This window comes from Panicum virgatum, chromosome 2N (genome assembly GCF_016808335.1).
Source record: "Panicum virgatum strain AP13 chromosome 2N, P.virgatum_v5, whole genome shotgun sequence".
NCBI lineage: Eukaryota > Viridiplantae > Streptophyta > Magnoliopsida > Poales > Poaceae > Panicum > Panicum virgatum.
Window position 1 is genome coordinate 67,180,095 of NC_053146.1, and position 21,624 is coordinate 67,201,718.

Consider the following 21,624-nt stretch of genomic DNA (forward strand, 5'->3'; position numbering starts at 1 on the left):
CAGTACCTTGACCGGTCAGACCGCTCGGTCATACCGGTCAGACCGGTTGGTGCCAATTTTGGCTGTCAACACTTGGTTGTTGGACCAGGTATATCTTTCCCTACTTCTTTGCAGCTCCAGCAGACTTGTGTCCATGATAAACTCATTAAAAGCCTCCATCCATCTAATGTTTACCTGCCCAGTTGACTTGTCCCCTACTCTTCTGACCTTGTTAAAATCCCCTCCCACCACACAAGGAAGGGTTACTGAATGGATCTTGCAAAACAGTTCCTGCAAAAACTCTCTTTTCTTGTCATCTTGTACAGGCCCGTATACATTGATGAGTTCCCATTCAAAACCATCCTCCACATTCCTAATAGTCAGACTCTGGAAGAACTCTCCCTTATCTTCTTGATAAATTACAGCTGCAGAGAGGGGGGCTCCCATCAGAAGACCCCCCGAGTGCCCCCCTGGCCGGGACCCAGAACCAGTGAAATGGCTCACCTCTACTAAATCTATCCAATTCTCTAGCTGTGAAGGTATCTTTTATTGTTTCCTGTAGACAGATCAACGTTATGTCGTGCATCTGACACAACTCTACTAATTGTTTCCTTCTACCAGGACAGCCCATACCTCTAATATTCCAAAAAAGAATTCTCATTGGTCTGACTTGGGCCGGGCACACCTCTCTCCCGATGAAGGGATGGCCCCTGTAATTTCACAACTCTTCGCATCTCGAGACAACTCTACTTCTTTATCTTGACACAGCAGATCTTTGATCTTATCTTGACCCACCTCTACATCGTTTTCAGGGTTATTTACTGGTATGGCCTCATTGTCCACTTTTTGTTTTAGAAGGTCCGCTGCCTTACTGATGGCTGCTTGGGCCAACTCTTTGGCTTTCAGCAGAGAGATTTTCCTATCAGCATCACTAGTATCCAATCCCAGTTTTATACCACAATTTCTAGCAGTAGAGGTTAATATTCTATTATCATAATCATGGAAAGCAATGTATGCATTTGTAGAATTCTTACATGCATTCGGGAGATTCTGCTTCGCCTTTCTGAGCTCCAGCAGTGCCGCAGCCGACGCCCCAATCTTGGGAGTTATTTGGCTCCACCGTGAGGCACGGGGCGGGTGGTGGCTGTCCTATCTCCCCTTCCCACATCCTTCCTCTACTGCTAGCATCACCACCTCAAAGTTTGCCCCAACAACGCTCTCTTCCACCTGCTTTGTGTTATCAGCAGTAATATCCAAAGAACCAGTCTCTTTTCCCGTGTCCATATGTTTTAGTGCATCGACGACCTCTACTGACATCTCCCTCGACAGAACCTGATCTGAGTGTTGGTGTTTCTTGCCCATCTCCGCCTGATGAGTGGAGTCAGTTTTTTTTTGCAGCTTCTGACCCTCCTTGAGCGGGTGGGGTGCCGGACTTCAGCCAATCATTATCCAATCCATAGCTATCTTGAGATTCTGGTTCATCTTCATACGTTGCATCATCATCATTGTCTTTGGACTTGGCAGCAGGTTTCTGAGATTTTGTTGGGCCCTTGTCAGCAACACTCCAGGTAATTTTGTGCCCCTGTTTGTTAATATATACCTCTGATGTACCAGCAATCTTCTTCGAGTCTTTGCAAGAGACTTTGACCCAAACTTCTTTCCACTCAAGTGACTCCAAAAACACCTCTTCAGGGTCTCCAACTAAATAAGCAAGCTCCATAACATGTATTTCCTTCTTTGCAATCTTTGGGATCCCTTCAGCTTTCACCCAAACTGCTTGTAGCATGTGAAACGATTCAGGGTCCCTGTCTGTTTCTTGCACCGTAGCCTGAATATCAAAACATGTGAATTTTATTGTGCCCATTCTCTGCAGCAGGTTGAGAACTTGGATTGACGGCACAGTGATCATGAATTCATTTGTGGACAGCCTTTTCACTTCCCAATTCACTTCTGATCCCACCAAGTAATTCAATTCCTCCGAAATCCTGAACCTTGTCCCTCTACCTTCAGTGACAGTCACAATAGCTCTCAATTGTTTTCCAAACTCTACTGTCTCAGGCCCTTTTTGTTCTGGTATGTTCAGGCTGTAGAACAGCTGGCCAGGCATGCCAAAACCGCAGAGTTTCGGCCCTTTGTTTGCTTTGGCATTGGGGCATTTGGATGAGATGTGAACCATAACAGATGACAAAGCGGCTTGTTCTGGGCCGAAGGGGTTCACATTAGCGGAGACGGCCCATGGATGCTGCAGCATCAACATCTCCCATCTGGCCATCTCCATCGCAGCTCGGCTTCTCTCCTCCCCGAGCACTTCGTCTCCGCCTCGTCGCCTGCAAGTGGCCGAGCCGGTTCCACCACAGCCGCAGGCCCGGCCGGAAGCGAGGAGGTACGCTTCGCCAACTTTCGGATCTGGCTTTCTCCGTGCGGTCGGATGCTAACCTGGGTTTTGGGGTTGGCTACCTTCTGATCTGCTTGTTCGGGTCTCACAGCTTCGGAAGCAGAGGAGCGGCGACTGCGCTCGTCGTCTCCGCCACCGTCGGCGGCCTCTCGCGATGGCGCCTCTCACGGCCCCCAAGTCCGGTGACGCCCTCTTCGCCAGCGTCGATCGCGTCGTAAGCCCCTCGACCGTTAGCGTTTGGGGAAGTCAGGAGGACCCTGGCGCTGGATCTGGCCCTTGTCTCATCGCTTATGGTTCTTCGTTGGTTGCAGAACGCGGAGCTGTTCACGCTCACGTATGGCGCCATCGTGCGGCAGCTGCTCACGGATCTGGAGGAGGTCGAGGAGGTCAACAAGCAGCTAGATCAGATGTACGTGCCTACCCTTTCCTATTTTTCCCCCGGTCAATCTGATGATTAGCCAGTTAGATATTGCAGCAGTGATCTTAGTGTAGCAGTTGAAGTGACAATTGTGATGCCCGAGTAGGATATTTGAATGGCTTGAACTATACAAGTTCAATTGGTAACGTGTGAGTAAAATGAAAAACGGTTTTCGATGCTGTTAGTGTGACTATTTAATTGAGGAGAGTTGGGTAGAGCGATGTGGGCTTCAGAAATATAAACTTTCAAATCCTAGATGGTTTTCTGATTCAGCTCATACTACGAATTTCGTGATGTTGATCATGTTGATGTGGCAACATGCCATTCATATATTCCTATGCCACAGTTCTACTAAGGGAGAAGGTTTGCTCAATTTTGTTATATTCCACTTGCAATTTTCTTCTAAATTGAGGAATGATGAAGTTGGATCTGGAGTAAAATTGTAGATGAAATGGTAGTATGATTGGTGACATAACTACTGTTTGGTAGCTTATTTCATGGGTTAATAGATATCTCTTAGGACTTGTTTGGTTAGACATGGATTCATTCCGAGCCGGGAACGATAGAAACAAGATATAGCAAGGGACTGGGATTCATTTCGGGTCAAAAACTAGTTGTAATAAAAATAGACTCATAATAGGTACACCAAGAGGCCGGGATTCATTCCACACCTCTAGACTCATGGATTGATTCCATATCTTTTAATGTGGGTATCTTAAGCTTATTTTGTTGCAATTAGTTTTGACCCGGAATGAATCTTGGTCTCTTGTTATATCTCTTATTGTATCTATCATTCCCGACCCGGAATGAATCCATGTCTAACCGAACAAGCCCTTATTTGTTGGCTGCAATTCTCACTGTTTTCTGTAGTCAAATGTTGCTCGTCTGAACCCTTTACAATATAGTGGTTTTTTTAAAACATTTCACTAACAGGGGTTACAACATTGGAACACGGTTGGTTGATGAGTTCTTAGCAAAGTCAAACGTATCAAGGTGTGTTGACTTCAAGGAGACTGCTGATGTTATCGCAAAGGTCTTTGCTAAACTCACTATTATTTGGTAATGTGGCAGAAATATAATTTGTTCACATCAATGTGTAACTGCCGAGCCTTCTGTTCTTATTCCTAATTACTATATGTCACACCTGTCAGTCCATTCTGTGTATGTTTAATATCCTAACAAGTATTTATCCAGAATTAGGTAATGCATATGAGACTCAATGGTAGTCCACGTGGTTTCTTTTGTTACATTTTTCATTTAGTGCATCCGTACATTTAGTGTTCTCTGTGTCATTAAACCAAAAGCAATAGAAAGGGCACAAATGAAAGTGAGACATTGTATTGCGTCTGTTGGATTGTACAAAACCCCTCAACTGTAGCACAATTAGTTCAAATTTCTCACTTAAGCAAATGGATTGAAATATCTCATTCTTGTAGCAGCTCCACATCCTGCTCCTCTGCAATTTCTGGCCCCATTACTCATCAGTAGTGAAAACAATTCAGTACCATGATGTGCCTTACAGAAATCTGCATATTGTGTATATTGAGTACAACAACAACAACGTAGCCTTTTGTCCCAAGTAAGTTGGGGTAGGCTAGAGATGAAACCCAAAAGAAACAAAGGTCACGGATCAGGCACGTTGATAGCTAGTCTCCAAGCGCTCCTATCCAAAGTTACCTCTTTAGAGATATTTCACTCCTTAAGGTCTCTCTTAACCGGCTCGTTCCAAGTCAGTTTGGGTCTACCTCTGCCCCTCTTTACATTATCGACCCACTTTAGAACCCCATTACGCATATTGTGTGCTAAGCTTTTTATTTTGTGTACCTTTTGTTTCTTGGTTTATTGAAGTCCAATGACTCTTTTCCATAATTCTATCTGGTTTGATACTTCCGTTACATTAAGATACCGAAGCTAGTGGCTATCAAGTGTTTTTCACTTCGGGTGCATTTGGATCATGGCCGCACCTTGCCTAGCTAGACCAGCTCAAACTAGCTCACACAGGCAAAACCTTCAAAAGCAAGAACTATTATTTGGTTGCTCAGTGTAGCAGCACATTTGAAACACACGATCTTTCATGTAACTGCTTGCTTGCCGATAATGGAGAGCTAAATCAGCTCGCCTGCCCGGGCAAGCTATTTCTTGCCGCTGCAGGCTAGATTGCCTCCAAGAGCCAGGATTTTCTATCGGTACCAAATGCCAATGTTGAGCTAGGCTAGATTAATTTTTGCCTGAGATCCAAACGCACACCCTTCCTCTTCCAACCTCACTTCTTTGTTTTCCCGCCCTCTATGGCTTTATGATCTGACAGCATTCTTTCTTTCATTTTCGAAACAGCTTGGATTTAAGATGTTCTTGGGTGTGACTGCAACTGTAACCAATTGGGATGCTGAGGGTACAAGCTGCAGCTTTATATTGGAGGACAATCCTCTTGTTGATTTTGTTGAGCTCCCTGACACTTGCCAAGGCCTTCAGTATTGCAATGTGTTAAGTGGAGTAATCAGGGGAGCATTGGAAATGGTTAGTTCTTCTGTTACTGCCATCTCGTTTTATTTAGGTTTTTAAATCTTTACTCTATATACAATTATGAAGATTGCCCTGATCGATTGCAATTGTGATTTAGGTGTCCATGAAGACAGAGGTGACATGGGTCCGTGACATGCTCCGTGGGGATGATGCCTATGAGATGCGTGTGAAGCTTATCAAGCAAGTCCCAGAGGAATACCCCTACAAGGATGATGACTAGTTGAGTTTAGGCGAAGTTCCTGCAGCAGGGCGCTTGTTTACTTGTCTGGATGTTAATTTTGCTGTGGATATAGCCCTGGTATTACTTTATGTCACAAGAGTAAACTGTTGATTGCATTTACAATTGCCGTGTGTATTGAGTATTGCTGATGTATTGTAGAAATTTTGCATATCTACCATGCCTTGCGGGCATCTGTGCCGCTCCGGATCTTTCCTGCTGTGCTAGCCAAAAACAAAGTTTTCTTTCCAGTCTGGTTAACTGGCACATTTTGTGGAAACAGTTGACAACGCACCTCTCCATCAGTTTTTGTGACTCCTTTCTTGCCAAGTGTTCGACTCCTTATTCGTGACGGTTAATCCTCATTAGCCAAACCTGATGGTATTTAGTAGATACCACACCATCTTTATTGTAACGTTTAAATTAACAAAGTTTCCCATATCGAAAAATAAAGATATCACACCATCACAATTTACACATTTGATGTACTTTGACAGGCGATACAAATCGATAATGACCTTTGACAGGAGATTGGGAGCGTTTGGGCCTTTGGGGTGCATTGCAAAGCCTCCGCTGGAAACTTCGAATCCTGCTCGCCTCGCCAACGGTAAAAGCAGGAAGGGGTGCCGTAAAAATTCCCCAATCTTCACCCACATCCACCCCGGAATCGAAGGCCGCAATCGCAACCGCCCTTCACCGTTTCCCCGGATTCCGCCGCCTATTCAAACCCCGTCCCCCAGCCCAAACCCTTTCCCCGTTCCCTCCCTCCCGTTCTGCCGCCACCACCATGGCCGCCGCCTCCTCCAGCGGCGGCGCGGGCGGCGACGGCGAGCCCTACCTCCTGGGCTTCATCGTCACCAAGATCGTCGGCATGCGCCACTACTCCGCCAGGGTCGCCGGCCGCGAGAGCGTCGACCTGGTCCGGGAGCCACTGAACACGTACGACGGGAACGCCATCGCCGTCAAAAATGCCCGCAACGAGAAGGTCGGCCACCTCCCCGCCCCCGTCGCCAAGGCGCTCGCCCCGCTCCTCGACTCCCACATCCTCACCGCGGCGCACGGCATCGTGCCCCGCTCCGACTCCAAGATCAACCGCAACGCCTACAGCCTCCCCTGCCAGGTCCACCTCTTCGCGGGCCCCGCCGCCGCCGCCGTCGTCGAGGCCGCGCTCGAAGAGGCCGAGCTCGACCTCATCCACGCCGACCACCCCGAGTTCTTCCTCTCCCAATCCGCCGCGGTCATGGAGCGGACCAAGAAGGCCGACCGGGACGTCGACAAGCTCTTCTCTCTCGTGGGGGGAAAGGAAGGGAAGGTTCAGATTCTGCCGATGGAGGCGCCGGGTGATGTTGTGCTATCGGAGCTGTTCGACCATCAGAAGGAGGCGCTGGGGTGGCTGCTGCACAGGGAAGAGTCGGAAGATCTGCCGCCGTTCTGGCAAGAAACTGAAGATGGCCGATTCGAGAATGTACTTACCAATCAGATGACAGTGGAGCGGCCGCCGCCGCTGAAAGGTGGGATTTTCGCTGATGATATGGGGCTAGGCAAGACCCTCACGCTGTTGTCCTTGATTGGGAGGACTAAAGCTCGCAATGTGGGTGCGAAGAAGGGTAAAGGGGCAAAGAGGAGGAAGGTCGAGGATGCAGGGGAGGGACCACGGCCGACGCTTGTGGTGTGCCCGCCCTCGGTCTTCTCATCTTGGGTGACACAATTGGAGGAGCACTTGGAACTAGGCAGCTTGAAAGTGTATATGTACCATGGCGAGCGGACAAGAGATAAAAAGGAGCTGCTAAAGTATGATCTCGTTCTTACCTCTTACAGCATCTTGGGGACAGAATTTGAGCAGGAGGACTCACCGGTGAACCAGATTGAGTGGTTCCGAGTGATTCTGGATGAAGCCCATGTGATCAAGAATTCTACTGCACGGCAGACAAAGGCTGTGATTGCTTTGAATGCCCAGAGGCGGTGGGTGGTCACTGGGACACCGATTCAGAACAGCTCGGTCGATTTATACCCTCTCATGGCATTTTTGAGGTTCCAGCCATTTTCAATCAAGAGCTACTGGCAGAGCTTGATCCAGCGCCCCTTAGAGAAGGGGAATAAGACTGGATTGTCACGGTTGCAAGTAAGTGTTCCTCTCTTATTAATTCTCACTGCATAGGCCATCTTTATTGTTGCACAACTGGTAAGAGCTAGGAACTAGAAAGAATGGGCATCTGCATCAAATGTTCTTGAATGGTAAAAGAAGGTAACTTGCAAACCTGCTCGTAGAGTTATCTACTTATCTATGCAACTCCTCATCCTATTTGAGTTGTAGGAGGTCCTGCAGTGCGCACATGCTGTTGTGTTGAGTGGTGTATGTCCTGAACTCTCGTATTACTTGGCAGTTCCCATCACAATTTACTTGCATATACATTTAGCATTATGTTATTTGTATAAATTCTATCATGACAATACATGCAGTAAAAAATGATACAATATGCTACTTTATTCACTCATTTTTTTTGGCATTGACTGCTTTTTCCAGAACCTCCTAGGTGCCATCTCATTGCGCAGAATCAAAGATACAGACATTGGAACCAAGAGCATGATTGAGCTTCCCCCTAAAACTGTTTTAGAATGCTATATTGATCTTTCTGCAGAGGAGCGTGAGATATATGATCAGATGGAATTGGAAGGGAAAAACAAAATGCAGGAATTTGGTGACAGAGATTCAATTTTGCGTAATTATTCCACTGTGCTGTATTTCATTCTGAGGCTCCGCCAGCTCTGTGACGATGTTGCATTGTGTCCTTTAGATGTGAAATCATGGCTTCCCTCCAACTCCCTCGAAGGTATGCCCTTTCCCTATCTTTGTTTATTCTGAATATATGTTACCACTTGCCATGATGAAGTATGGCCTGATCAAGCTTTTCATCTGCTCAAAATGGTAATTAAAACATACAACTACTTTATGTTAGTGATGCTTATAAAAAGCTCATTCATAGTGCAAAGTGCCCATATGAATATTGTGTCATCATCATGTGCATGAGATATGATTTGAGATGTTGTGAAAAATATGTAAAAAGGAACAATACATTTATCATCAGCATAAATTTACCATGGTTAGACTTCTTGTTGCTAAGTTTGTTATACTTGTGCCACTAATTGTATGATGAATTCGACAAATTCTTATCCTCCTCTGCTTACCTTTTGCATACTGTTACGAGCCTAATTGTGTCTACGACTGTTCTCATGTCTCACTTTTGTGTGCTTTGATACAGATGTGTCTACAAACCCAGAGTTGTTGAAGAAACTGGCCTCATTGGTTGATGATGGAGATGACTTTGACTGTCCAATTTGCCTCTCTCCACCTACTAAAACTGTCATAACCAGCTGCACTCACATATACTGCCATACCTGTATTATGAAAATCCTCAAGAGTTCCAGTTCCCGTTGCCCCATATGCCGGCGCTCCTTATCTAAAGAGGACCTCTTCCTTGCTCCAGAGGTTAATCATTCTGATGAAGATGGATCAGGCAACACTGGGTCTGACAGGCCCCTCTCTTCCAAGGTGCAAGTCCTACTGAAGCTGCTGAAGACTTCGCAGAACGAAGACCCCTCATCGAAGTCTGTTGTTTTTTCTCAGTTCAAGCAGATGTTGATATTGCTGGAAGCGCCCCTAAAAAATGCGGGCTTCAACATTCTGCGTCTTGATGGGTCAATGAGCATGAGGAAGAGGCTGCAAGTCATAAAGCAGTTCGCTCATGGTGGCCCTGACTCTCCAACCGTGCTGCTGGCCAGCCTGAAAGCCGCGGGAGCCGGCGTGAACCTGACGGCTGCCTCGACGGTGTACCTCTTTGACCCCTGGTGGAACCCTGGGGTGGAGGAGCAGGCCATGGACAGGGTTCACCGGATCGGGCAGAAGAAAGAAGTGAAGGTGGTACGGCTCATCGTGAAGGGCAGCATCGAGGAGAGGATACTGTTGTTGCAGGAGAAGAAGAAGCGGCTGATCAGCAGCGCCTTCGGGAAGAAGAAGGGAGGCAAGGACGGCAAGGAGATGCGTGTGGAAGAGCTCCGGACGATGCTGGGCCTAGATATGGGAAGGCCGATTGCTGTTTGCCGCCCTTCTGGTGCGAGCTCTAGGGATGGAATGTAGCTACCTGCTAGTGGGTGGAGCTGGAGCAGAGAGCAAGGAGAGGCTTGTTGGAGTGCTCCTGCCTAGCAGTGGGAGCATCTGATGTTAGAAGAGAGCTCCCTTTTAGTATTTCAGTTTTTGAAGTGTAGGCACAGGGCAGGAACAAAATCCTGCGTGGGTGCATGCATGTATGACTCCTCTGATGCTTGACATTAGCTATAAGATCAATGCTAAAATGGACTTCTGGTTTGTGTTTTTTAAGTTGTCGAACACGGTCAATTTCTCAATTGTAGGCACCCGGGGTGAGCAGCAGCCTGACGACGAACTGAGCTGAGCACACCAGGGGGCTTCGCCTGCCAAATTTACCGTTCAGCAGGAGTCCGTTCGATCGCACTTGTGCGGCCTGGATTCGAGGCAGTGCCCACTGCTCCCCGTACCGCGCTGCTCGTGGCCGCCGTCAGTGCTGCATTCGTGCTGCTTCGTTCGAGGCCGCCGTGACCCACTCACGGCCGTAGCTACCTAATACCGGCTGATCTTGCAATCTTGCATCCCTTCACTTAGCTTGCTCACGGCGGCGTCGCTGCTGGTGCTGTCAAGGCGCCGTCAGAAGCTTCACTAGCTAGCCCCGCTGCAAGATGCATTTGCGACGGTCAGCAACCACACCGTGTCAGATTGCTCAGAAGATTGATTTCACCTGGCATGGTCCATCGATTTCGCTTCTGAAGCTTGTACAGGACAGGAGCGCCCTCTGAACAACATTAGTCAGCTTAAAAGTTACTCATTCGAGTTTCGCCTGAAAAGTGAAAACATGTAATGAAGCACATCTTGGCTGAAAAATATTTTGATTTTAGTTGATTTAAGGCCATTTTTTCTAACAAGAAGTTTGATCATAAGATAGGGTATGATTTTGAACCTGGATTTCCCGTTGCTACCAAGAGTCATCTCAATAGCATTTTCCCCCATGTCTATTCAGTAGGAACTAAAGCTGATATTAAGCAGATCACAAGATGAAAATGCCAAATGTTTCATCGGACACAAACTGGTGCTGAAATCTTGGCGATTTCTTGGCGGCCTTGCGGGTTCCTGATGTTTAGCAGGCGATTTCTTGGCGGAATAGAGTCTAACCAAAGGGGAGTCCGAGTTTGTAGCAGATATCTACGCAGATCCTCGTTACTTTTTTTCCCGATAAAGGTTTCTCCCTGCTTTTAAAGAAAGCATGATCCTCGTTACTTTCATTTGTGTTGTAATCATGGTAAGCTATCGTCGCTGATTCCTCCTAGCACCTATAGTAAAAAAAAAAACCACACTACATCTGTCTTGTTCAGTTTGTTCTTCCTACAGCTATGAACCTCGTCGATACCTGACTCAACCACGGCCAAATTAAACACGCCTTCTAATTTGTGATGCTGGACTACACTGTCTTCTATGACCAAAAAAAAAACTGCTGCTCGATGCTCATGACTAGTCCAGCTTATTCTGTTTCAGAAACTCCAGGTCCTTGAGCTGCCGCTGCTGAACTTCCTTGGACACCGTCTTCCCGTCCCGCTTCCTCTCGCCGGAGGCCACCTGCTTGGCCATGGACGCCACCATCCTCTCGATCGCAGGCCTCCCGACGGAAGGGAAGACCGCGTTCAGTATGGTGCGCAGGAGCTTCTCGTCCTCTTCCTCGACCATGTCCTGCCCGAAGCAGCAGACGTAGATGGCTTCCAGGGCCTTCTCCGCCCGTGTCTCCATGGGTATCTGCGGAGCTGGAGCCTTGAGCTTTGCTCGTTTCTGCATCACAATCATTCATTCATCTACTCTCTCTTAGCCTCCAACTGAAATTTTTTGTAATTGTTTCTAGTTTGCCATTGCAGATATGTAGTAAGGAATGTTATCATCAAGATTGATTCAAGAACAAGCTGCAGAAAGGCGTTCACCTCCTTTGCCGCCCTCATCATATCGATGAAGGTCTCCTCCTCAAACTCGATGTCGTTGGAAATGCGGAGCCGCGCCACACCTTCCAAGATCTCCTCCGTCTTGAGCAGCCCGGCGCCGACGGCGGCCAGCCAGCAGCACAGCAGGACGTAGAAGGGATCTCCCGGCTGCCCAACACGGATGCATGTCTCTTCAATTTTTTACTCGCAAGTTTCGAACGGGATGCCGTGCAGTAGGGCAAGATCAGAAAGGATCAGGACGCGGGAGGTCAGTGGGTCGCACAGACCTTGCCGCGGCGCTCGTTGAAGTCGTAGAAGGCCTGGGAGTCCATGACGGTGCATTTCTTGCTGACGCGGCGGCGGAACTCGGCGAAGTCGATGATGTCGCCGCCGACGCCGCCCTCGTCGCTCAGGATGCGCGCCACGAGGCCCACCACCGGGAGCGCGCCGACGAGGCGCCCCGCGATGGCCGCCGGCGAGTTCGGGTTGGGCTCCATGTACGCCACCGCCGCCGCCCCATGCCGGCGCCGGCGTCGCCACCCGTGGGACGCGGGGCAGGGCCGGCCGCGGCGCGGGAGCGGGAGGAAGGGGGAAGTGAGAGCGAGTTGCCCGTGGGCGACGGGTAGTGCCCCCATGCCCGCCGTCGATGGAGCTCACTCACTCGGATGCCACTGCGCGTGTGGTGGGCGTGGCGCTGCGCGCGCCTTATCTCGTCGCGTGGATTCCAACTCCAAGGCTGTTTCGAATTGGATTTCTCTCAGAACTAAAGCGGGCCGGTGAGCCTTGTGGGCCTAGTCCTACTGCCTGGGCCGCGACACACCTGGGCTGGGCGCGCGGTCCGCCTGCTGTGGCGTGGGCCTCCGGTTGCCTCGGACGGCCCGCCGATTCCAGCCAGCCCAGGATGCTCATGGAGTTGGTCGATGGTTGGGGATTTTTGTTCCCAATTCCAGCCAGCCCAGGGCCCGCCGATTCCAGCCAGCCTCGATGCTTTCGCCTGCGGTGGTCGCCGGCGGGCCCGGCGCGTCACATGCTGTACCTCCCGCTCCATCCGCCAAATAATGGCGGTGGTTGGCGCAGGCCCGGCGGCCGGCGCCGAATGGACGCGGCGCGGAACGCCAGTGTTTGTATATTTGTTGTTCTACCGTGGAACCACCATTTTTGTCTCGGTCATGTCCATTCACATGCCTCTGTACCTTGTGTTCTTCCCCGCGATTATTTCCTGCATTGGTGGCGTGTCACAGTAGTCTAACATGTACTCCATCCGACTACGGTTGGCCAGCTATATCCCTACCCTTGCTGCGCGCCTGCGCCGAACCCAGGCAGGTGGCCAGGTGGGTTGTAGACACGCAAGAAACGTGGGCACGTGTTGCACGTCCATCCAGCAGATATATAGGCTTGCATTGCCGCGACACATCGACGGTACACGGCAGCTTGGTACCCACCCGGGCGGCCACATAACCCAACCATGCGCGTCGTGTCCGTCCATGCATGGGCATGTCAGGCCCTGTTTGTTTCCAAAAATTTTCAAGATTTTCCGTCACATTAAATTTTTACACATATACTTTAAGTATTAAATATAGTTTTAAAAAATAACTAATTGCACAATTTAGCTGGAAATGATGAGATATATTTTTTGAACCTAATTAGTATATGATTGAACACTAATTACTAAATAAAAGCGAAAATACTATAATAGCCAAATCTAAAAAATTTCGCCAACTAAACACGCACTCACTTAAAAAAACGCGCAAATTCCATGAAAAGCCGGGAACCGGTACACAGGGCTTGCGAAACGGGAAAAAAGGTCACGCGTACCCTGAACCTGAAAGGAGGGGAAAAAAACCACGAGGCTGAAAGTAGAGACACGTCGCGACGTGTCACGAGCTGGCCGGGTTTCTGTCCGGATACGCACGAATCAGGATCAGCCGAGGGGGTGACCTGACCGGAAATCAACTGCGGAGAATCAGACGGCCGAGCAAAAACCAAACGAAGCCATCGTCCCGCCACGCTGCGAGCGCCTGCCCGTGCCGGGTCGCCGCGCGGACCACTTAATCCCGAGCGCGGAGACGGCGGCGGCGGTCAGAGCTGTCGCCGGCGGGAGGCGACAGGGGCCGGCAGCCGCACCTTCGCGGAATGAGTAGGTGTCGCCGTGTCGCCACGAACCCGATGCGTGCCGGCAAGCGGCGCATCACGGTGCTCCTCCTCCTCCACTGGCTCGCCGACATGTGTCCGGGACGGACACGCGTGCCGACTCCCCGGCCGAAATCTTCCCTGGTAGGCTATTGTATTTGCTTGGACGATGTAAACTCCTCTGCTTAATCACTGGCTGTTCTAGTTTAATCTATGCGCTGCGATCGCTTCTACATCTAGCGGCGCCTGATCTTGACAGGAAACGGCAGCTGGTTAATTGATTGGATGAAGGGGACAGACAGCTTGCTTCGGATCCCTGCTTTGCTATTTTCTCCATCGAGTTGGTTTTCAAGATTTCAGTTGGAGCAGATCGCATTATGATTGATGGCTTAAATTATTATAATATAATCCCTCCATCCAACTATGCAAGATCTAATTTTTAGCACTCCCGTCATTAGTTTTTTTTTGGAAAAAAAACAACTAGCGTTTATTATGGATTTGGTTACTCTCCGCATGTGGTTTCACTCACGAGGCAAGCATACGATGAATTACTGCCGCACTGATTTCCGAAACATCGCTCCTGAGAAAAAAAATCAGAATAGACCTTGTATATTTGGTTTTCATATTTTCTAATGGGCCTTGGATAGTTGGATGGAGGGAGTAGTTTCGTAAGAGCTGTGGACCGCAGGGATTAGTTAAGTCCGAAAAAATCAGGGCATTTCTCTAAATTTTTTCTTTTGATTTAATCAATTATTTATTTCGATGCGAGTTTGGAGTTTGCTTCAGATTAAGATTTGGAGGATGGAGGGAAAGAGATTTAAATATGCGGTTGCGTACCGTTTATGTTAATCAAAGGGGGTATCCTTTTGAAGCGGCGAAAACGCGAATAGTAGCCGTGTGGAAACCAATCAACGATCAACCTGCGCTCGGCAACTTGGAAATAAAGGTGCGGGTGAGCATTAAGAAAAGTTGGGGAGTGACAGCGACTAATGCTGGACGGCGGCAAAGTTTAGCTTTCTGCGTACGCGTAAAATATCCCGGAATCAACCAACATAAGATCGTGCCCAAATCCCACTCTTATTTTAAAGGATGCACGAGACGTGTCGTGTCCTTCTGATGCTGCGTTTTATTTCTTTCTTTTTTTCGTTCCAATCCAACACCCACTTAATATTAATCAGACAAATATGGTTGGTTGTACATCTAGCACAAATCTCAACTATTACTGCCCTTAATTTAAAATTATGGCCGCATTTCAAATTTCCAGCCTCCCCGTTTGCTATTCTGCATTCATGACGGACACACAGGTGACCACGGAGTTTCCGGCCGCAGTGCATCCGTCCCCCAGCCAACTTTCAACGCCTCCCACAAACGCTTCGAGCTTTGAAGGCGCCCGTGTTTTGTTGGTGAAAAAGTTTGAGTTTGATATTGTAGTATATTTTGTTGTTATTTAATAATTAATGTCTAATTATGAATTAATTAGTATTATTAGATTCATCTCGTAGGAATCAGTTAGACTATATAATTAGTTATTTTTTCAACTGTATTTAATACTCCATGTATGTGTCCAAAAATTCGATGTGATGGATACTGTGCAAACTTTTTTGGAACTAAACGTAGCCCCAATGTTGTCCATTCCCTCCATATTTAAAGGCACCTCGGGCGGGGCACCCCATGCCCGCGGGCTACACCATCATGCTGAGCAGTGGGGCCGCGCCTGCCACCAGCGAGACGGACCCACACTGCAGCGGGTGCGGCCCGGTGTTCGCTGGGTCCCCCACGCGCGCGAGATGAGGGGAGATGCCGCGATGCTCCGCGCGGCCGAGGCATGAATGATCACGGCCAATGAATGATTTGCTTCGGGCTTGTCAAACCAGCCGCACTATTGGTTTACGGCGTTCACAAAAAGCTTGCGCAACTTGCCCCTGCCCCTTAGACTGAGTCCAACAGCGCGAGGCAAACGCAATTTTGCCTTGCGCTCGCCACTGTGCCTCGACGAGCAGAGCTCCAATAGCAGAGGCATCGGGCAAGGCAAACTTCCTTCCGAGGAGAGAGGAGATGTAAAAATACATCCCCTCTCTCCTTGAATGCATTTCGTGAGCGACGGCGGCTACGCGGAGGGTGTGCGGGGGCGGCGGCGCCGGGCGAGCGCGGCACAGTGAAGGAACGCCGGTGGGAGGCAAGCGCGGTGGAGGAGCGCCGGCGCAGGAGCTCGAGCCCAATCCATGGCCGCCGGCGCGGGCCTGGTCGGCCGCGTGAAAGGGGACGGAGAGGAGGGCCGGGGAGCAAAGGCCGGCCGTGAGGAGGTCCCGCCGGTTGGGGAGCAGAGGCGGGCCGGAGCTCGCCCTGGTGGCGCGCATCCTCTGCGTGGCGCGGCGGCGCGGATCTCGTTTTCCCTGGACTCCCCCGACGGTGGCCTCGATGCAGCCCGAGCGGCGAGACGCGGCTCCAACGGCGGCCTTGAGCTCCCTCCGTGGCCGTGGCGACCTCGATGGCGCCCCCACCTCCGACGGCCTCGAGCGGAGCGGAGCGAATGCGCGTGGCCGGTGCGGCAGTCGGCCGGCGTGGCGGGCCTCGGCGGAGCCGGATGCGCGCGGCGGCGTCGGGACCCAGCGGCCGCGACGACGACCCGACCGGCCGCGAGGAGGTCCCCTGCTTCACCTCCGGCGAGCACGGTCCCCTCTGAGCTCGAGGGCGGCCCTCATCTCCTGATGCTGCAGCGAGCGGCGGGCGCGCCGGCCGGAGCGTCGCGCGGCGAGACAAGCAGCGGCCGACCTTCCCCCTCCCCTGCGCACGCGGCCACCCTCCTTCCCCCTCCCCTGCCTGTTGGCGACGCGGAGCGGCCGAGGCGGCGGTGTCCGGTGACTGCGCGGCGGAGGTGGCCCGGATCCGCCAAGCTCGACGAGCTCGTCCACACGGAGCGGCGCGCGCGGCGTGCGGCGAGCCAGAGGGGCGCTGGAGAGCTTCGATGGCGATGGCGAGCAGGCGAGGGCGGCGTCCCCTTCTCGGCCTCATCTGCTCCCCTGCTCGGGAGCGGCACGCCGCATCTCCCGCTCTGCCGCGCGCCGTGCCGCGGGTTCCGCCCGGCCCCGCGCCCCGCGGCAGCTCCTCCTCCCGCGGCCGCAGCAGCCCAGCGAGCTCCAGGGGTGGCGGCGGACCGGCGAGCTCCACGGAGTGGCGGAGGCCGAGCTGGACCGCGCCCGCTGCCGCAACGCGGAGCTGGAGGAGCGGCTGCGGCAGCGGGCCGCCGAGGGAGCGGAGCTGGAGGAGCGGCTGCGGTGGCGCCCATGGCTGCCCGCGACGCTCGGCTTCCTCTGCGGCCGGCAGGGCGGGCGGATGCGTTTGCCTCTCCAACTGTTGGAGATACCAAGAAAAATACTCTATTTCAACCACTGTAGACGCAAGTCAAATTGCATTTGCCTCTTCAATTTGCCTCCCTCCTGTTGAAGTCAGTCTTAGCTTGGGATAAAGAGGAAAAAAGCACAACCGAATTGACCAATTCTCAAAGAGCTCAAGTTCTTCGTCTCTGAAATAAAGTTTTGACCAAACTTAGTTTTGTTTATCTCGTTCAAATTTGACCGAAATTCTGATGTATAGTAATTGGCCAACACTGACCCAAACCCTGGACCAAATAACCTCGAGACCAAGCTCATCGTCATGGTCATACGAATTGCGCCGGAGGTTCACGGAAATCTGCAAGAAATGCTAGTACAGTTCCTATGACACTTCTCTGCTCGGTACAAACAAATGTCTCCTTGCAGTTCTGCCATGGTGAGACTATGAGGGCGCTCGCAATGGTAAAGTAAGATTTGCTCTCTATACACCCACCTCATCTATAGATAGCATATATAAATCATCTATTCAACAATTTTACTTTTGACACGGTTTATAATAATTTATAATATATATTTTATTGAGTCTGTGACTCACATACCTTACCTCCCTCTCTCACGCATCTGCACTCCGCCGGCCCCCTCAGCATGTGCCCCGCTCAGCACGGGGACGCGATGCTCGCTAGCTCTGGCGACACTTTCCTCTCTCACGCATCTGCACTCTGCCGGTGCCGGCCCCTTCAGCATGTGCAGGGCCCGCTCATCACGGGGACGCGATGCTCGCTAGCTCTGGCGACACTTTCTTGTCCCCTCTAATTTCTCTTTCCTATGTGGACTCTTATAGAGAGCCTAACGGCAACTGCTGCGGGCGCCCTGAGCCATTGAGCCGAGAACACACCACTTGCAGCAATTCTAGCTGGGTTTCAACAGGGGACAAGCTACGCTGAATTCAGCGAAAAGGACAGACCCCCCCCCCCCCCCCCCCCCCCGGCCAAAAGGTACTGGAGTCTGGAAAAGCAGGGCGCAGGGCCAAAGCAAGCAGAGAACATCCTCATTCCGATGACAGCGTAGTAGAAAGCACCCCGCATCGCGACCGAGACGAAGCAACCCATTTCGGAGCTCAAGATCAGAATTGGTATTAGGACTCAGCATCGTATCTTTACAGGTTTGACAAGCACTAGGACCAGCAACTGTGACCAAGGCCAGAGAATGCAAACACGCAATGCACCTCTGGGGAAGTGTCTGTGGGGGCAATGTGAGCAATTCTGAACCAAGCCTTATTGCTGCTGTTTATGTACTGGCCTGGACTAAAAATTTAGCCGATCATAACCCCAAAAAAAAATAGAGAGGAGAAGAATGAAGTTTTGAACGGGATTTGATGGTTGCAATCCTATAGTCGCTGCTGCTTAGTGGAATTGGTGCCTCATCTTGACCAATTCCGATTGCTGTTGATGTTGCTGTTATTCCTTGGCTTGCCACTAGGTTGGAAATTCCTGTTGTTCCCTTGCTTCGGCAAATTTTGCGGATCCACCATTTGTATGGTTCTTTGCTTCTTCGCTGCATTGGTGCAAAGTAGAGAAGTCACGATCAAAATTCATCGCATAATCGCTCAAGTAGCACAATCTAGCAATCAGCAAGAAATGCCCACCCAGATCAAACTTTTTCACTACCAGAATGCATTAGGGACACCGTGATTAACAATGAGAGAAAAAAATTGTAGACATGCAGCATGCATACCATTATCAAATTCTTGGTAGCCTTCCTGAAGTTTTCTCTTAGTGGCCTCTAGCTTCGCATTCTTGGCGAGTTCCAGCTTTGCTCGGACAGAGTTTGCATCATGGTGGGCTGCCGATTTCTATAGATCAAGCAAAATTTAGACCAAAACCAAACTGTGGCAATGAAATAAGTACATACAATTTGTTGACAGCCCGAAATGCTCACCTCAGATGGAGCCGACTGCGTCCTGCCTTGAGCTGGTGAAGCATCTTGATGCTGCCTAGGCCTTGCCTGTGGTCTCCCAGGGCCTGACTCTGCGTTTGAAGGTCTTGCAAGCATCTCAGCAACAAATTCCTCCTTCGTCTGCCCATTGCTTAGTTCCTGTGGTCGAGACTGCCGCACCGCAGAGTGTTCTTGCCTCCAATATGGGTCTGAATCATACCGCTGGCCCATTGGAGGCCTTCTAGCTGGCTCTTGGTTTGTCGGATACCGCTGTCCACAGTCACTACCACCGGTATTGTTCATGACGCCTGAATTGAATTCACAAAAAAAAAGATAATAAATGTAAATGCCTAGCCATGAACAATCACAGAGAGGGGGGCTGATAATGGTCTGATCACTCACTTCCATCATCATCCATTCCATCAGAGAACTTGGAACCTTGGTTTTCCTGAGGAATGCCGAGATGGAGCAGTGTCAGATCATACCATGAACCATGCACGTTTCAGCACTACCATAGACACTGAATTGATTGATTTATGTATAAAACAAATACCTCAGACAGCCTAATGGTAGTGCTTGGCGTTGCAAAGAGGTCACCTTCATCCATCGGGGTGGAGTTCACCCCTCGTTCCTCCTGCTCCAAGCTGGAAGGACCCATGGACTGAGGTGTGTGATCTGCGAATTGTTGCAGAACCATTAACCGACAACTCAGGTGTAGCGCTAATGATGCCTTGTGTGGCGAATATGAGTTAGAAGTTGGAATCATGAGCTAATTTTGCTTGTTACCTACCTACAACAGCCTCTCGGCGGCGAGCAATCCACACATCAACTGTACGCTTCCAACTTCTGGAGTCACACGAAACATGTCAACATAGAGAACCAAGCGAAAACACAACAGGAAAACGCTTTCCGAATGATACAGATGGAGACATACTCAATGAGCGATCTGACGAGGTTCCGAATCTGCTTGGAGCTGTGCTTACGGAAGTTGGCCACAGCCTTGCCAATCGCAGTAACCTATCAAACGAATCCACATGAACTCTTGTTAAACGCATGAACGAGTTAAGCACTGAGGAATCCATCAACGGAGGCGGCGGCGGCGCTCACATCCAAGGTGTCGAACGCTAAGTCCAACTCCTGCAGCCGCCGGAGCAGCTCCAACAACTCGGCCTCCGACTGCAACGTGGGAGCAGAGAAGATTCAGTGCTAGTTACCAGTAAGGAACAGGCGATGCAAACGGCGGCGGCGACGATACGCAGGGCGGCGTGAGGAAGAGAGGAACCTTTTCTTGGTCGTTGAGGAGGATGGCCTTGATGCGCTCGGTCTCAGCGAGGACGGGATCGTCGCAGCGCGGCGCGCCATCGTCGGTGATGGCCTCGGCGCGGTCGGAGCTGCAGAGGCTGGGTACGCTGGCGGCGCCCTCGTGGTGGAGCTGCGCCGGCGTGGGCGCCCCCGCCACGGGGGTCCCCGCCGCCGCCCCAGCTACCGCCGCCGGCCCGGGCGCCGCCGTGGCGCCGGTCACCAGGAGCGCGGTGAAGAGGCGCTCGGCGATGCCGTCGCGGCGCTCGCGGAGGACGCCCGGGTGGTCGGACGCGGCGACAGTGATGGCCGCGTCGATGGCGTCGAAGATGTTGTCCCCCGCGCCGCGGAAGAAGCCGAGCCAGTAGTCCCTGGACGGCGGCGCCATCGCCGATCAATCGGCCGGGCCGCCTTACCTCCTGTCAAGACCGCCCGCCCTTGCCCCCACCCCTACCTAGCAAATTAAAATTTACGTTCTTTTCCAATTCGATTTGATTGAGTTCTTCGGTTACACGGGTTCGGACAGGAGGGAGAGAAAAAAAAAAGATGCAGATTGCCACGCCCTGACGCAAGAACTCGGCGGCGGATTCAAGAACAAAGAAGACGCGACCAGGAAAAGAGGAGGCGGCGAGGAAGAAGAAGGTTTCCTCCTCCCTCTCTTGGCTCTCTCTCCGTCCCCCCTGGCTCTCCTGGGTGCGTGACTAATTCCGATCTTTGTCCTGTCTACCTGTGCCTATCTGCCTATCCCCTCGCGGCTTTGCCCCCACAAGAGGGTGGAGACGATGAGCGGAAGAGAGAAGGATGGTGCGGGCGGGTGGCGTTGCGGTGGCTGTTGTGATTGCTCGCGGATTCGCGAGCGCAGCGCCGCAATCCTGGTGCGCGGGTGTGCGTGGTGCCGTGGGCAGCTGCGCTGCGCAGGGGCAGCCAGGGAGGAAGCGGTAAGCCGCGTGGACGTAGCGGTGTCGCCACCGCGCGCCGGGCTCTCAGCTCTGGTTGTTTCGGCCCTGCCCTTGAGCTCCGCTACTGGTTACCGTGTGCGCGCGCGCTCGCCGCGGAATAATCTACGCGCGCGCACAGGCGCGTGGCAGCAGGCCAGCAGCCAGGGCTTTCAAAATCTTTTCGTTGTGGGGGAAAAGTGCGGTAGGTTGGGGCTGTCTTTGTGTGACATCTCTTGATTGGATTCGTACTCCCTCTTTTCAAATTATGATTCCAAATTGTAGGTCATTTCAACTTTTTTAAAAAAATCAAAATACTTCAACTTTAATCAGTTTTTACAATAAAATACTAATATTTATAATACCAAATAAATATTATTAGATTTTTTATTAAATATACTTTCATAACATATATGGTGCTATAAATCTTT

The 21,624-nt window shown here is 51.0% G+C and overlaps 4 protein-coding genes across 4 annotated transcripts; 2 read left to right on the forward strand and 2 right to left on the reverse strand.

The window, feature by feature from the left end:
* Positions 1–2,180: 2,180 nt before the first annotated feature.
* LOC120661989 (trafficking protein particle complex subunit 3-like) lies at positions 2,181–5,793 on the forward strand. The gene is made up of 6 exons (XM_039941029.1): positions 2,181–2,362; positions 2,466–2,588; positions 2,686–2,783; positions 3,726–3,825; positions 5,127–5,309; positions 5,413–5,793. Exons 1-6 carry the CDS (start codon positions 2,219–2,221, stop codon positions 5,533–5,535), a joined length of 771 nt encoding a protein of 256 aa, XP_039796963.1. The 5' UTR covers positions 2,181–2,218; the 3' UTR covers positions 5,536–5,793.
* Positions 5,794–6,091: 298 nt separating this feature from the next.
* LOC120661988 (putative SWI/SNF-related matrix-associated actin-dependent regulator of chromatin subfamily A member 3-like 1) lies at positions 6,092–9,907 on the forward strand. Its single transcript, XM_039941028.1, has 3 exons — positions 6,092–7,654; positions 8,057–8,363; positions 8,793–9,907. Exons 1-3 carry the CDS (start codon positions 6,320–6,322, stop codon positions 9,665–9,667), a joined length of 2,517 nt encoding a protein of 838 aa, XP_039796962.1. The 5' UTR covers positions 6,092–6,319; the 3' UTR covers positions 9,668–9,907.
* A 942-nt stretch (positions 9,908–10,849) lies between these two features.
* LOC120661990 (photosystem I assembly factor PSA3, chloroplastic-like) lies at positions 10,850–12,264 on the reverse strand. Its single transcript, XM_039941030.1, has 3 exons — positions 11,850–12,264; positions 11,566–11,730; positions 10,850–11,419 (listed from the first exon to the last, which is right to left on the reverse strand). Exons 1-3 carry the CDS (start codon positions 12,195–12,197, stop codon positions 11,108–11,110), a joined length of 825 nt encoding a protein of 274 aa, XP_039796964.1. The 5' UTR covers positions 12,198–12,264; the 3' UTR covers positions 10,850–11,107.
* A 5,868-nt stretch (positions 12,265–18,132) lies between these two features.
* On the reverse strand, positions 18,133–21,144 carry LOC120661992 (probable mediator of RNA polymerase II transcription subunit 26b). Its single transcript, XM_039941031.1, has 9 exons — positions 20,242–21,144; positions 20,067–20,135; positions 19,894–19,976; positions 19,750–19,805; positions 19,513–19,634; positions 19,362–19,407; positions 18,963–19,267; positions 18,759–18,876; positions 18,133–18,578 (listed from the first exon to the last, which is right to left on the reverse strand). The coding sequence occupies exons 1-9, from the start codon at positions 20,644–20,646 to the stop codon at positions 18,445–18,447; spliced, it is 1,338 nt and encodes a 445-aa protein (XP_039796965.1). The 5' UTR covers positions 20,647–21,144; the 3' UTR covers positions 18,133–18,444.
* Between the last annotated feature and the right edge of the window lie 480 nt (positions 21,145–21,624).